Source organism: Lithobates pipiens, unplaced genomic scaffold (assembly GCF_037356315.1).
Source record: "Lithobates pipiens isolate NorthernLeopardFrog02 unplaced genomic scaffold, aLitPip1_a1.2 Scaffold_8, whole genome shotgun sequence".
Classification (NCBI taxonomy): Eukaryota; Metazoa; Chordata; class Amphibia; order Anura; family Ranidae; genus Lithobates; species Lithobates pipiens.
This window is the reverse complement of record NW_027507903.1, coordinates 183,862,364-183,877,961: the sequence shown is the minus strand read 5'-3', so window position 1 is coordinate 183,877,961 and position 15,598 is coordinate 183,862,364. Positions and strand designations below refer to the sequence as shown.

Below are 15,598 nucleotides of genomic sequence, written 5' to 3'. Positions count from 1 at the left end.
GATGCACCTCAGGGAGCCCTGATAGACGTTTTGAACTGGGTGGTTTCTTCCAAACAATATTCCTTCCAACTGTTAATATTAAACATCCAAATGAAAGTACATTCCCATGTTGATGGCTAGCCATGGTATCTAAGTACAGTGAATATCCCTAAATCTGCACACTTTAGGAGATATTTACACTGCATGCAGCGAGGACAGCGCAGCACTGGAGAACTTTGTTCTAAAATGAGCGTTTCATAATGTGCTAGTATGTGGTTCATACTAGCACATTATATCTCTACCTTTAATACCGCTTTAAAGTGGTTCTGAAGGCTGAAGGTTTTTACCTCCATGCATTCCATGCATGTGCAAAAAACTATGTGCAGCTGCTCTCTCATACTTAGCCAGGCCCGATCTCAGTTCAGTGATGTTCACGAGAGCAGCAGCTCTCCCTCCTCACTGGCTGAGATGCAGAGCCATCGGCTCCCACTGCGGTCAATCACAGCCACTGAGAATGGAGCGAGGGGAGTGGGGGGCTGAGACATGCTCTCTGTGTCTTATGGACACAGAGAGCCGGCTTGGGAGCGAGCACGTATGAGAACCCCAGTAGCAAGCGGCTTGCGATGGGAGCACTCGGCAAGGGGGAGGAGCCCAGAGTGCCAGAGGATTGAGGCTGCTCTGTGCAAAACCACTGCACAGAGCAAGTATGTATGACATTTGTCATTTTAAAAATGAAATGTTTTTCTTTACACTTTAACCTTTCTCTACTCATATTTTCTACACCTTCATGCACCTACTTACACAACTGTGTTCTTTAAACAAAGCACATTAACCATTTTGAAAAACTTGACTTGTATGCATTCCAATAGGATCTTCTTGGAAAGCACACAGTTTAATTTACAAGCAGCTCCTTCTGGTGTTGTTCCTGGCAGCCCCTTATGTAGTTAAATTTAAAAACTCTACTTAAAGTGGTTCTAAAGTCAGAAGGTTTTTATCTTAATGCATTCTATGTGCAGCAGCCCCCCTCCTCATACTTACCTGAGCCCCATCTGGATCCAGCGATGTTGCACAAGAGTCTTGGCTGCCCAGGACTCTCCCTCCTCATTGGCTGAGACAGCAGAGGGGCACCATTGGCTCCCGCTGCTGTCAAAGTCAGTGAGCCAATTAAGAGAGGAGGCAGGGCCTACCCATGGCTCCTTGTCGGAATGGACACAGCAGCGGTTCGGCTCGGGTGCCCCATAGCAAGCTGCTTGCTGTGGGTGCACTTGGCAGGAGGGAGGGGGCCAGAGATGCAGAGGATCTGGGCTGCTCCGTGCAAAACCACTGTAACGTGTTTGTTATTTTTAAAAGAAAAAAAAAAAAAACAGACTTTAGTATCACTTTAAAACGGTAATAAACCCTTACATTAGACTACTGAAATGACTAGCCTCGGGAGACACAGTGCTTAAGAAAATCCTCCCACATTAGCTGTACTTGTTAATCTGCAGCACACTCTCCTCCACAGCCTTTCAAAGTAGACAGATTAGATAGTATTTCTCAGATTCCTGAAAGTGGGGATCTGCTGTCACACATTCCACAGCACAAAGCTGAGTATATTCTGACACCTGAATGATGAGAATGGACAGCCCCTCCCCCTACATAGTCTCATGGGGAAACATGCACCATTTGCAGCTGTAAATCACCTCCTGTGTGTGCTGAAGGGGGCTGGCTACCACAATGGATTGTATGGAGTCATGAAAACGTTTAGAAGTGGTACATACATATATCAAAAGCAGAGGAGCCAGAACCAACATTAGGTGCTGTGGATTGAGGCTAGTACACACTATATAAGAATATGCATTTTTCATTTTAAAGGTTTACAACCACTTTAATACTGGCTGCAACATATCTGGTGGATTACCCAGGATTCGATTGCATCTTACCCAGTTTACAAATATGAATTAGTGGGTGGGATTTTGCTTAACCTCCCTGGCAGTATGATTATGTCAGAATTTTGATGCTCAAAGCGGTACAATGTTTTGCATGGAAATTTGTCGTTTTATATTATAGGCCTGTAATTCTTAGGAATAACACTTAAATCTGTCCAGACAAGAGTCTGGTAAACATCCCGGGTATGATAAAGTTTGTAACACAAAATCATAAATTATAATATAAATAAATAACTATAAATAATTATAACAAGTAATAATATAAAAATTATTCAAAAATGTTATCAAATCAAAAAACACTGAAATTTGCTCAGTTGCAGAATTGTCACCGTCATTACTTTCAGTGTTTGATGACGGATTTCCCCACAAATCACTATCACTCAATTCTGCAAGTGATTCTTCTAATTCATTATTACTGTTTTCTAGCTAGTCTAAAACTGCTTTTGATGTAAAGGGACACTTTGGTTCCATCGCAAGGTTTGCAGGGAACGGAGCTTGGCACTGCGATGAATCGAGTGGAGACATGGCTTGCACACAGGGGAGACATTACAGGATCCTGGGGACAAGGCAAGTAACTTCTTGAATCCTGCGATGTGATCCCGAGTGTGGCTGGGGATTACAGCTTTTGGTACTGAAAATTCACCCCGAGCCACACTCGGGTATACCGCTAGGGAGGTTAAACTAGGTGTAGGTTAGCATCACTTTTTATATTATGTTACACACATGCTCAAAAAAGGCTGTGTGACCTATGATTCAGGATTCCTAATCTAAAAGAAGGCTGATTGTGAAGGTGGTCTCATACAAAGGTCTGTGGTAAGTCTAAATACATTTTTTCCCATCGGGAGTAGGGTAATTTATCTCAAGGCAACAGAAATCATAAGACTCTGAACTATTTATAGTGAAATGCTGCTATGAACAGAAAAAGTAAACTTTACAGTGTAAAACACCACAAATGTTCAAAAAAAATAAAAAGTTAGTAAGCTTGCAGCAAACCCATTCAGATTTTTAGCAGAAGCGCAAGTAAAAATGCACAGACCACAAAACAGGCTCATTGGTGCAAATCTAGTTGAGCTGTTAGTTATACACAAGATGCCAAAGTAAAAATAGTTCCACTCTAGGAGTCATACCTTGTCATGCCCTGACAGCTAGCAGGAAAGGAAACAAACACATATGTGACAGTGACAAAAGAAAAGGTGACGGCTTGTTTACATTATTATGCACACATTACACACAGAAATTGAGTGAAAATGTACACAACACAACAAAATGCACAGTTGCAATGAACAGTCTACTGCTATTTTCTACGTCAATGATAAACTATGGGAACCAATAAAAATACAAAAAAATTGTAAAGCCCAATGTTAAAAAGGTACCTGCATTGCATTGCCATTTCCATGTCTGCTTTTATATTTTAGACCCCTTTCACACTGGGGCATTTTTCAGGCGCTTTAGTGTTAAAAAAAAGCGCCTGTAAAGCGCTTGAAAGAAGCCTCACCTGCAATTCCAATGTGAAAACTCAAGTGCTTTAAGAGCCCTTTCACACTGCCAGCGCCCGAAAGAACGCCCTTAAAGCACCACTTAAACTAGCGGCACTTTACCAGTGTTTTTCGAGTGCTAGTGGGGCGCTTTTAACTCCTGCTCGTGGCCAAATAAAAGGTTAAAAGCACCCACAAAGCGCCGCTGCCAAAAGCGCTTTGCAGGTACTTTTCAGGCGCTTCCGATTGATTCCAATGGGAAGAGGCACTTTAGGAGCGGTGTATTCACCGATGCAAAGAAGCTGCTTGCAGGACTTTTTTTTGATGCCCTGCCAGCGCAGCGCCTCAGTGTGAAAGCACTCTGGCTTTCACATTGGGATTGCAGTTGCGGCTTCTTTCAGGCGCTTTACAGATGCTTTTTTTTAAGCTAAAGTGCCTGAAAAAAGCCCCAGTGTGAAAGGGATCTCAGTGTGAAAGCACTCGGGCTTTCACATTGGGATTGCAGATGAGGCTTCTTTCAAGCACTTTACAGGCACTTTTTTTTAATGCTAAAGCGCCTGTGAAAGGGGTCTTATACTTCCATACCACAATGAATATACTTATCGAGTGTAGGAAGCAATGCTGCTATTCTAAGATAGTACCCTTAGGGGAAACTTGTTTTTTTATATTGTTTGCAGTATTTGGCAAAGCTAAGCATGCCTCCAAACACTGCAGGAAGTAAAAATAAATAATAATAAAAAAAAGACACAACACACACAAAGCAAAAACCCAGAACATACATATGCACATACACACCCCTTATTTCCAAGGCATCTCTCTGATGAATTTTAAATACCATTACAAAATATCAGCTGGGCTTAGATGGACATAATGTATATCCTGCTACTGATATGAACAGGTAACTGTACCAATGGAGTTAAAAGTCATGTAAAAACTCTAAAATTATAGTGTACCGACAATATTCCACCTTTTTTGTCTATGCCTTCTGCAAAAGTATATACCTGACATATGAAGCGATATCCTATCAAACCCAACTTTCCCCAGGGACCCTAAACCTCATCCAGCTTAGACAGTAAAAAAATATCCAAATCATGCCTCCAATGTGCAAAGCTTTTACGATGGTATACTTATTGTTTCCATAAGAACAGCCAAAGAACCTGCTAGATATCCAAAAGATCAGGATAGGCCTCAATTTTGGACATCAGGACACTGCCAAGGTATACCATCTGTCTGAACATTTTGCACACAAGAGCTATAGGTTTTTGCCACCTGAGCTGCTCAATGTGTGGATCAGTCTTATGCTAGTGTTACCCGGTGCTCTGAATGCTTCTGCTCTGTTAATTGACTTTTGAAAGAAACCCACAATAAAGTTGTCTAGCTCTAAAACTAGGTTATACCTGCATTTATATTGTTGAAAATGCTATGTTTGGACACAACTCACATCTTTGGATTAGTCTTATACATAGTAATAGGACTTATTGCTCTGTGGTTGAGATCTTTTGCAGGGCACTACATTTTACTCAGTGTGTCTATATGACGGTTGACAAATTTATCATCATTTTGCCTCAATACAGATGGTTTGTATCACAACCAATGGCCCATCAGGACAGCAGTTAGTCGTTTAGATGCTCTGGTTGTGCATTTGATAGGGTTACCGGTATATACTGTATTTTATTCTGGGCTTTTCTCCTGCTATAATTTGGAGATATAGTTAAAGTGGAGTTCCACCCAAAAATGGAACTTCCGCTTTAAGGGAGGCGAACCCCTGACATGCCACATTTGGCATGTCATTTTTTTTTTTTTTAGAGGGTCCCAGCTCCCACTTCCTCCTGGCACACCGCGGCACTGGGAGATCACCTTTCCCCCCTCCCTGCAATCATCTGGGACACCTCACAGGTCCCAGATGATTGCCCGGCCAGTCACAGGTCCCACATGCGCAGCGGGTGCCCGGCTGTGAAGCCACAGCTGGGCGCCCACAGTTACAATGCCGGCGCTGCAGAGAGGAGTGGGAGACGAGCGGGGCTTCGTTCCCCTGCATCGCTGGATCCCTGGACAGGCAAGTGTCCGATTATTATAAAAGTCAGCAGTTGCAGTATTTGTAGCTGCGGATTGATTTTTTTTTATTTAAGCAGAACTCTGCTTTAATATGTAAAATCTACGCACCACTGTAAAAATGACAGATTTTTGAGATTTAAAAAAAATAAATAAAAAAATCAGACCAAGATCAATCACTTCAGAATTTTCTCATCTTTAATGTGACCTATAATCTGTGCGATTCAATTAAAAACAAACTGAAATCTTTAAAGGGGAAAAAATAAATATCTTATAGAAGCACAGCCTTGAACTAATACTTTGTTGAAGGTCAGGGCTCTGGCTGGGCCATTTATAAACGTTGATCTTCTAGTGAAACCTTTTTTTCTGGATTTGAAGGTATGCTTTGGGTCATTTTTATTTCCACTGAATCTTAGGTGGACTGGGTGGTGTCATATGGCTGCCATGCCTTGTCTCACAGGGTTGCATACCACTACACATCTTTTTACAACTTGATCCACTAGTTTTGGAGCTACTATTGAGTACAGTTCTGGCAGGTATGTTTTCCATTAAACTGCCATACTCACTACATCCAAGCAAATTTCTGCCAGGTCTGCCAAACACAATTGTCTTAGGGACATCTTCTAGGCAGGTGCCTAGTTGGTATGTCTGCCAGGTACCAATAGACACTAGTGGCACACTTGGAACTGCATAAACACACTTCTTGGCAGATACCTATTACACTATGACCCATGCATTCTCCTATTTGGATACTTGACTATACCTTCTTTATTACAGAATATGTGCATCCCTTTGCAATTAGCCCATGTGTAGGGCCATTTTTACTACACATTGTCCAGTAGTTTAAGAGTTCTTATCTACAGCAGCTCTGTGCTGGGAGTGGGACCTAGATGGTCGTGTTTGCAACCATCTCTTAAATAATGTTGTGAGATATTCTTTACTTTGTCAACAAGACAGATGTTATGATTTATAATATAGATCATACCATTTCCAATTTTTGCCATCTGCTGCGCAGAACCATATACTATCTGTGGGGTGGAACATATAAGTGATTTGGGATATATTGACCGCTTCCTGTCCAGTGTACATATATTTATTCTCATCATTAATGGAAGCAGTTATACCAGGATCATGATCGTGGTACTGTTTTTCAGAGCGGGTTAATCGATTGGGCTGGCTACTCACAAGGGAGATGACGAAACATACATGCCCCAGTCTCCTCTGTGACAAAGGAGGCCGCAAGTGATGCTGATTTCAACACTTCTAGTTTTGGTGCTGTTGGAACCCTAATCTCTTCATATAGAGTATCACCTGTCATTGCCCAAGCTATCACAAGGAGCATTGTAAAGTTGAATTAAAAAAAATAATGAATAACTTTAAAGCCAGCTTCATCCACGCATGATATTACTGTGTATTATAGATGACATTATAGCCGCTAGACAAATGAAGTTATGTTTATTCTTTGCACTTTACTATGCACAAAGGGAGATTCTACTTAAAATGGAAGCAACCCAATCCGCCCACTCACTAGTTGGGTGTCTGCGATAAATACGGTCTTGCCATTGTACAAAATAACTTATGAGATCAGAAACTGTCCCAAGAAGTTCGACAAGCTGTTGTCCACCTGCATTGATGCTCACGGACCAACTAAACCTGCAGATGGGTAAACTCTTTTCTTCTTGAAGTTGGGACCTGAAAGGGATTTGTGTCATTCGCCGCCTCTGCCCCAACTTTCTCTGGTCTTCTCTCCTTCTCTCCACCCACCCCTTCTTTTTTCCCTCCCACGTTCTTCTCTCCCCCACCCCTCCTCTTTCCTTTATGCTTTTCCTCAGAAGAGTTGGAGTTTTCAAAAAAACGTGGAGAAGGACTAGAATGACTAGGAGACACAGTTTCTTCTAAATGCCTTCTGGGAATGCTACTATGATGCTTGATGTACTTTATACCCAATCCTGCTGTGTTGGATCTGGATTGTGAAAACCTTCATATGTCCCTGTATTTAATACGTGAATCATTTCAATAAACCTTTACCCGTTTAAAAACGTTTTTTCCAAGATAGTGGGGCTATACCTGCACTGCATGGCTCAACTGCTCATTTTATTTAGGGGTGGGCAGAAAGCATATACTCACCCAATCCTCCAGACAAGGGCACAAGCGGTGGACTGTTCTTGGTCTTTGGAGCCTGCTCTAGGCGTGATGATGTCAGGAACAGTCCACTACTCAAGACTGCTGGAGCGTCTTGGGGTACCAGACCAAACTTGTGTGGGAAGGATCAGAAGATCAGGTGAGTAGATCTCCGCTCTCCTCTTTTTTTTGGGGGGGGGGGCTTGAAATAAAATTGAGGAAAAAAAAAAAAAATGTAAAGCACCCTCCGCTCACCCACACAAATGGAAATGCACACATAGGTCCCGCGTGCATATGTAAAAAGTCAATGTACCACTTGAGGTATCATTGCAAACTTCAGAGAGAGCAATAATTCCAGTGCCAGAGCTCACGTTTAAAGAGTAACTCACAATTTTGTTCAGGAGAAAAAAAAAAAAAAAAACACCTTTCTGTGTGATCTATGTAGATAAGGATTTTAAACTTTGTTGCAGATTCCTACCTTGTGTTATTTTGAAGAAGTCCCTGTGTTCATGTGTTAAGTGAATCTAATGGGAGTGGTTTCATAATTACCAATCAGTTGCTGAACCTGCAGGACTCTAATGAGGAAAATTGCAGGGTCTGCATCCCTCTAGATGTGATTTCCTATTGGGGGTATCTCACCAAAAATTATATTTTTGTTGCAGGGGATGTGTGAAATCTGACTTGCATCTTAGTGCAGACTCCTGGGAAAATCAGTGAGCCAATCACACAAGCAGGAAATTATGCTTCCAGGGGGTGTTATGTACACATTCTGTGCACAGAACACCTTCCAGGTAGCCATATTGCATTTTACAGGAAATTACTGACCGGCAGATTGAAAATGAAAGGTCATTTTTAGTAACATTCAACTACAATAGCAATTGTGTATGCTATAATTTTTTTATTTGCTATTTTTTACCCTTTAGCTCTAAATTGGTAACCTTTAAAGGCTTCCAAAGCATTGCCCGTGGATAATTGGGCATTTAGTTTGTGTGCACTAAAATTAATTTAGGTGTATTTTTGCTGAAAATATGCATTTGCTTTATAGCTATGCAAATATTAAGCGGCGTGAAGGTTTGCAACAATCACAATTTTCATCTCCAGGGCCTCTGGTTTCATGAAAAATACATTTTGGGGTTCCAAGTAGCAAAAAAATAGGATTTTTATTACAGCTTACCTGTAAAATCCTTTTCTTGGAGTACATCATGGGACACAGAGCCTAAGTAATTACTTAATGGGTTATGGGCCACCTTCACGTGTTGACACCGGTATACCCAAATCAAGGAAGTTCACTCCCTATATAATCCCTCCTCCTTCCAGGAGGACATCAGTTTTTTGTAGCAAAGCAATATACTTAAATTCCAAAAGAGGGGAGGGACCGTTGTGTCCCATGATGTACTCCAAGAAAAGGATTTTACAGGTAAGCTGTAATAAAAATCCTATTTTCTTCATCATACATCATGGGACACAGAGCCTTATAGGGGTTGTAAAGCTTTGTTTTTTTTTTTTGTCTGAATTTCTCACTTCCTGTTTTTTCCTGTTTCTCCTCAGTAAACTTCACACCATCATCCAAGCGGTGTTTAGTCAGCCAGAACAGCTTACTGAACATCTTACTGAGAAGGAACAGGAAGTGAGAAATTCAGACAAAGAAAAAGGAAAAAAAAACATTTAGAAGGGAAATCGAAGGAAAAGGTAAGTGAACCAACAATGCACTAGCTTAAAGGAACCCATTTAGAAAATAAAAAAAAACTAACCTTTACAACCCCTTTAATGGGATGTCCCATAGCAATGCTACTTGAGGGGAGGCAGAGACAACCCACAGGGTAACCCCAGACTTGAGGACTTCTACTCCTGCCTGCAGCACACTGCGCCCAAAGGCAATATCCTCATACCTCCTTACATCTAATTGATAAAATTTTGTGAATGCATGCACTAAAGACCAAGTTGCAGCCTTATAGATCTGAGCCATAGAGGCATGGTGATGCACTGCCCAAGAAGCACTAACTGCCCCGGTAGAGCGCCTTAACTTGAAAAGGGGCAATCTTACCCCTTAAATTATTTTAAATTCTAACTTGCCTAATCCCCTTGGTGATAGTGGATTTTAACGCTGCCTGTCCACTCTTAGGGCCCTCTGGCAGAATAAATATGACATCAGTCTAAAGAATCTGAGCAGTTGTCTTTAAACAGATTCTCACTGCTCTCACCACATGAAGACAATGTAGTGACTTTTCTTCCCTGGAACATTGTTTTGGAAAACATGATGGCAGGACAATATCATGGTTCAGGTGAAAACCTGAAACCACTTTTGGCAAAACGGCTGGATGAGGGCGTAACGCCACTCTGTCCTCATGGATAATCAAATATGGCTCTTTACAAGAAAGAGCAGCCAATTCCGAAGCCCTCCTTGCCGAGGATATAGCAACAAAAAATACCAGCTTCCTTGTCAGAAGGACTAAGGGAATATGCTGTATTGGTTCAAATGGATATTTTTGTAACACTGACAAAACCAAGGGCTTAAAAAGGTGATTTAACTGCCGGATTAATCTGCATCACCCCTTTCATAAAACCCCAGACTAAAAAAGCATAGCAAGCGGTCTTTGAAATAAAAATCGATAAGGCTGAGACTTGGCCCTTAATAGTACTTGAGGCAAACTTCATCTCTACGCCTAATTGCACAAAGAAAAGAATTCTGCCTATGATATATCTCCAAGGGTGCCAACCCTTGGATTCACACCAGGAAACATAAGCCTTCCAGACTCTATAATATATAGTTATGGCAGCTGGTTTCCTTGCATTAATCAAAATTAGAGATAACTGACCTGGAAAATCCATGTTTCTTCAGCATGTGGATTTCAATAGCCAGGCCGTTAAATTTAGCATTCGTAGTGTAGGATGGAATATGGGCCCCTGTGAGAACAGGTCTGGCCTTAGTGGAAGGGACCATGGATCCTCCACTGCCATCTTTACGATTTCTGCCTACCATGACCTTCTGCTCCATGCTGGTGCTGCCAGAATTACCGGTTTTCTTTCCAACTTGATCATGCAAAGTAGTCAAGGCAGCAATTGAATATGGGGAAAAGCATAGATCAGTGAGAACTGACCCCATGGCATCACAAACAGATCTGTTCTACATGCAAATGGATCCTTTGTTCTGGACACAAAGTTGACCAACTATGTTGAACTGGACGCTAGGAGATCTATGGCCGGAGTCCCCCATCTTTGGCAAACAGTCCAAAAATATGTTAGGGTGAAGAAACCATTGCCCTGTAGTCTGCCTGCCATTTCTCCATTCCCGGAATGAAGACTGCCAATAGGCACGGAATATTTCTTTCTGCCCAAGTTAGAGTAAGGTTCACCTCTCTCTGCGCTGAGAGACTCCTGGTGCCCCCATTGGTGTTTGATATAGGCCACAGCTGTGGCATTGACGGATTGGATCCTGACAGTACAATACCTTAACCTGGAAGTCCAGGCTTTCAGAGCAAGATGCACTGCCCAAATCTCTAGGATGTTGATAGGCAAGGCTCTTTCATTCTTGAACACTGTCCTTGGACAGCCGTCTTCTCTAGTACTGCTCCCCAGCCTATAAGGCTAGCATCTGTCGTTACCACTTTCCAGATAACTGCTCTGAAGAATTTTCCTTCCAATTGAGGTTTTGGCACACCCTTGGGGACAGCCGCATTGGCAAGTTCAAAGCTTGGATCGTTTTGTTCCAAGCAGATAGAAAACTGTTTTGCAGCAGTTTCAAAAGGAACTGGGCATAGGGAGCTGCTTCGCGCTAAAGCCGCCATCTTTCCTAACAACCTCATGCAAAGGCAAATGTAGGGATCTCCTTTTGACCTGACCCTCCGCTTTTATGGAGTTATTGCTTTTTTGTTGTTTTTTTTTTGCCTGGGCAAGAACACCTTTTTCTGGGCTGTATCTATGATCAGACCCAAATACTCCAGCTTTTCTAGCGGTTTTAAGGGAGACTTCTCTAGGTTGAGAACACAACCCAGACTTTTCCAGGTAAATGGTTGTAATGCGTACACTTTACTCCGAACACCAATTGGTCTATTAGCAATAGATCCTCTAGGTATGCCAAGACTGTTTATGCCCTGTGCCCTTAACCTGGCTAGAGGTGGGGCTAGCACCTTTATGAACACTCAGGGCGCTGTAGCTGGCCCGAAGGGCAAGGCTTCAAACTGAAATGCTGTTCTACTTCGAACCGCAGAAATCTTTGGTGAGCGGGAAATATATGGACATGCAGATAGGCATCCCTGATGCCGATAGACGGCAGACGTTTTCCTCCTTGTAGGATAGAAACTACTGACCAGATCGGCTCCATAGAAAGGAGCGGATCTTCAGGAACTGAATTTGATTCTTTTAGATCTAGAATAGATCTGTTGAATTGCTGTGTGGATCTGTACATGTAAAGGAAACGCATGAAAAAGGCAGTGAAGGTTTTAAGAAACCCTAAGAAGAAACAGAACCATCAGCTGACTACTAGCGGTAGCTTGAAAGAGGCACAAACCATCTCTGTAAGAAATTTGTACCAGCAATCTCTCAGATTGCAAGAAGGTTCAACTCCAGTAGTCTCCTCCGCACATTTTGTTCAATTCAAATCCCCTTATGCAACTGGGATCACACAAGCACAGAGCTGTTGAGAAACAACGTAATAAGGTAGGTGTATCTTTACTCCCTCTAGAGGAGATTTTAAAGGCATTACAATGTTTAATATATGAAAGAAAGGCATAGGTGGACTTTTTACAGTTCCTAAGCTTCTTCCCTTACCTTATCCTCGCTGCAGGATACTGCTGACACAGAGATCCAAACTTCACCCATCACGGCAGGCTGCGGTAGTAAACCTTCAAAAACCGAGTCCCTTTTAATAGGGGTTCCACTCCTTTGGACCTGTATAGCACCCCTCAGGAGCAATTTTAGGTAATGTAGCAAGACCAAAAGGAGTCCTAGCTCCTGGGGTCCAGCCCCCAAAGAGAAGTGTTACAGGTATAACCTTCTTCTTCAAAGCGAGGCCCGGGTACCATCCTGTGGCCTCAGTGGTGTGGATGGATCCGGTTGTGGAGTTTTTTTGTTTTTAAATATGGCATGAATCCCTCCTGGAGCTCCTCAGAGCACATCTTCACTTGTGACCAACACCTTAGACACTAGTAAAAAAAACTATGTGCTCCTGGAAGGAGGAGGGGTTATATAGGGAGTGAACTTCCTTGATTGGGTATACCAGTGTCAACACCTGAAGGTGGCCCATAACCCATTAATTACTTAGGCTCTGTGTTCCATGATGTACGATAAAAAAATGCTGTTTTTACCGTGTGAGACATGTCAAAATTGCCCCAGATGGCAAGTGGTTAAATTTTACCATGGTTTTTAATGTACCTGTATTGACACGTGCTATAGAATTTATCTTTTAATAAACTTGGATAGAGGATTTGTGGTTTGCAACTTTTTGAATTATTTGTTAAATAGGATTGTTGGGTCCAAAATTCAGGTTTTGTTTTTTGGTGTAGATATTGGCTTGCATACCCGTGTGACACCAAACCTGTATTTTCAGACCTTGAGTCAGCATATAGTGTGCTGAGTTTAACTTATTTAGTTTTTTCCCCTTCTATTTCATGCAAAATTCCTGATTTTCTGTCTTAGATTGACAATGTCCACCATATTTTATCTAATGAAGAGAAGCGAGGTTACCCTGTGCTGCTCACCTGAAACTAAACACCTCTCCATAACAGGTGGAGGAGGTGTCCTGTAAATCACAAAAGGGAACCAGGAAGGCTTTTATCATCTGTTCAGCATACATAAAATTACAATGACAATGGAATTCTTGCTGGGTCATCAAGTATTTTCTAGTACTGACCGAAAATAAATTTTGCCTAATAAAAAAGAAAACTGATGCAACCACCTCATCCAAGAACTGATGAGCACATTTTGTTCTTGGGTTTATATATACTTGAACTTTTATAAATACTTTAATTTGTTTTGAATTTTTCTAAATATTTGAGATTTTTTTTTAAGACTAAAATATTTTGGTGGCTATATAGAAGTTGGAAAAGAACAAAAAAGTATCTAAAAGCTAATAGCCAAATAGATGCCATTCAGTGGAGATAGTTTTATAAAAAGGAAGAACATGTAATTTCGTAGAAATTACATATATGGCCTAATGTTCTTACATTATACATTTACACACAATGATAAATAACAATCTGAAAGTAAAACCATCAAGTACCCCCAAATATACATATTATGCAGCATGAAAATAAGCACAGGAGCAGCAAAACAAATGATGTAAGCACAAATCATGCCATACCTGTGTGCAGAAGAGAATATGGGCTAAATCGTGCATGCAATATATTCCAAGTCACATGCAAAATGTATTTGTGCACACAAAATGAATGCCTTTTTCCCCAGAATTCTGTGTGAAATGTTACTCGTCCCAATTCATTAAATTCACTTACGTGGCTCAGATAAGAAATTTTCAAAATGGTTTTAGTAAGCATGACAAAATTCTTTGACTATGCTATTTTTTTTTTCTTACTGAAATTGAGAAACAATGGTTTTGGATTTTAGAATCGTGAATCATTTTAGATTTAAGAGCACTGGCATCTTATGCTTATAAGAGTAACTATACAGGAAGAATTAAACAAAATGTATCCTATATCACAAGGCTTACCCTTCTTGACACAGTTGCATTTGTTCGTTCTTTAAGCTGTGGGTCAGTGGGTAGGTTTGTCCAGATGATGTAAGGCGTGTCATATTTGTCTCGAAGTCGTGGGCAACGTTTGAAAACAAAGTCTATGAGAAAAAACTTAATACCAGCATAAAGTCCTGTATAAAACACAGTAAGATGTGGGTAAGTAATGGTATTTGATATGTGACATACAAACAATTTGTGTTAAAGCATAAAACTAGAGGGCGAGAGCTGCTGGCTCAGGCTCTCAGCCGTGCGCTGAGAGGCTGAGTCAGCTGCTGTTCAGGCATCTAGGTTGATCACGACATTGTCAGGAGCCCTTCAAAGCCTGGAGAAGATCTTCATTGAAGTAACCCAGAAAATAAATCGGGTCAAAAAAGCTTTGGCCATACTGCTTTTAAAAGTAGTAGTCTTTTAAGTTTTTGTATTCTACTACTGTACAGTAAATAGATTTACATTTTTCAGTTTACAATTGCAATAAACTTGTATACTTATTTTTTGGGTGCTGATAGACAAAATTTATGTCAATAGGAGTTTTCAACTGTCTTCTATAATAAATATTTAGTAGTCGAGTGCAGCAATTAAACAAATGTTTAGTAACACCATATTATCAAACTAAAATAACCACTAAAATCCTTAATAAAATGGTATATATGCGGTATGGGTTGAAAGTGTCTTACTGGTAGGATAAATTGCATAGTAGGTTAAAGTAGTACATATAGGTATTACACAATATATAGGATTTGTAAAAACCTGGAGTTTAAAAGTGACACTAAAGGTTCTTCCATTTTTTTTCTTCATTTTTTTTTTTTTTATTAACAAACACGTCATACTTACCTCCACTGTGCAGTTCATTTTTCACTTGGCCCTGATCCACCTGTTCTAAGGTCCCACAGCAGCTCTCGCTCCTTCTCCCCGCAACAGATAACCCTGTCTGGGAAGCTCTCTCCAGAGCCGCCGAGTGTATGACTCGGCCCCGCAAATGGCTGCGCTGCTATCAATCTATCCAATAAAGAGCAGAGAAGCCGCGGAGAGAGCGAAGCAGGATCATGCCCACGGAAATTAGGGGCTCAGGGTCTGGACAATGCAGGGTGTTTTTTCACCTTAATGCATAGGATGCATTAAGGTGAAGACACAAGCCTTTACAACCCCTTTCCACCACTCAAGGACCACGCCTATTTTTTACACTTGGTGTTTACAAGTAAAGATTTTTTTTTTTTTTGCTAGAAAATTACTTAGAAACCCCATTTTTTTCCCCCAGACACCCTAGAAAATAAAATGGCGGTCATTGCAATACTATGTCACACCGTATTTACACAGTGATATTACAAACGCAATTGTTTTTGAAAAAAAATATACTCTTT

The 15,598-nt window shown here is 41.1% G+C and overlaps 1 protein-coding gene across 4 annotated transcripts in view; it reads right to left on the bottom strand.

Moving 5' to 3' along the window:
* Positions 1-15,598, bottom strand: part of GRAMD4 (GRAM domain containing 4) — a 241,629-nt gene that overhangs the window by 46,241 nt on the left and 179,790 nt on the right. For 3 of the 4 annotated variants that reach the window (XM_077469837.1, XM_077469835.1, XM_077469838.1), the window contains 2 exons: positions 14,217-14,371; positions 3,035-3,052 (listed from right to left, as the gene is read on the bottom strand). In XM_077469837.1, the coding sequence (XP_077325963.1) occupies positions 3,035-3,052; positions 14,217-14,371 (173 nt within the window). The remainder of the gene's footprint in view (positions 1-3,034; positions 3,053-14,216; positions 14,372-15,598) is intronic. The other variant, XM_077469836.1, reaches the window with a different exon arrangement.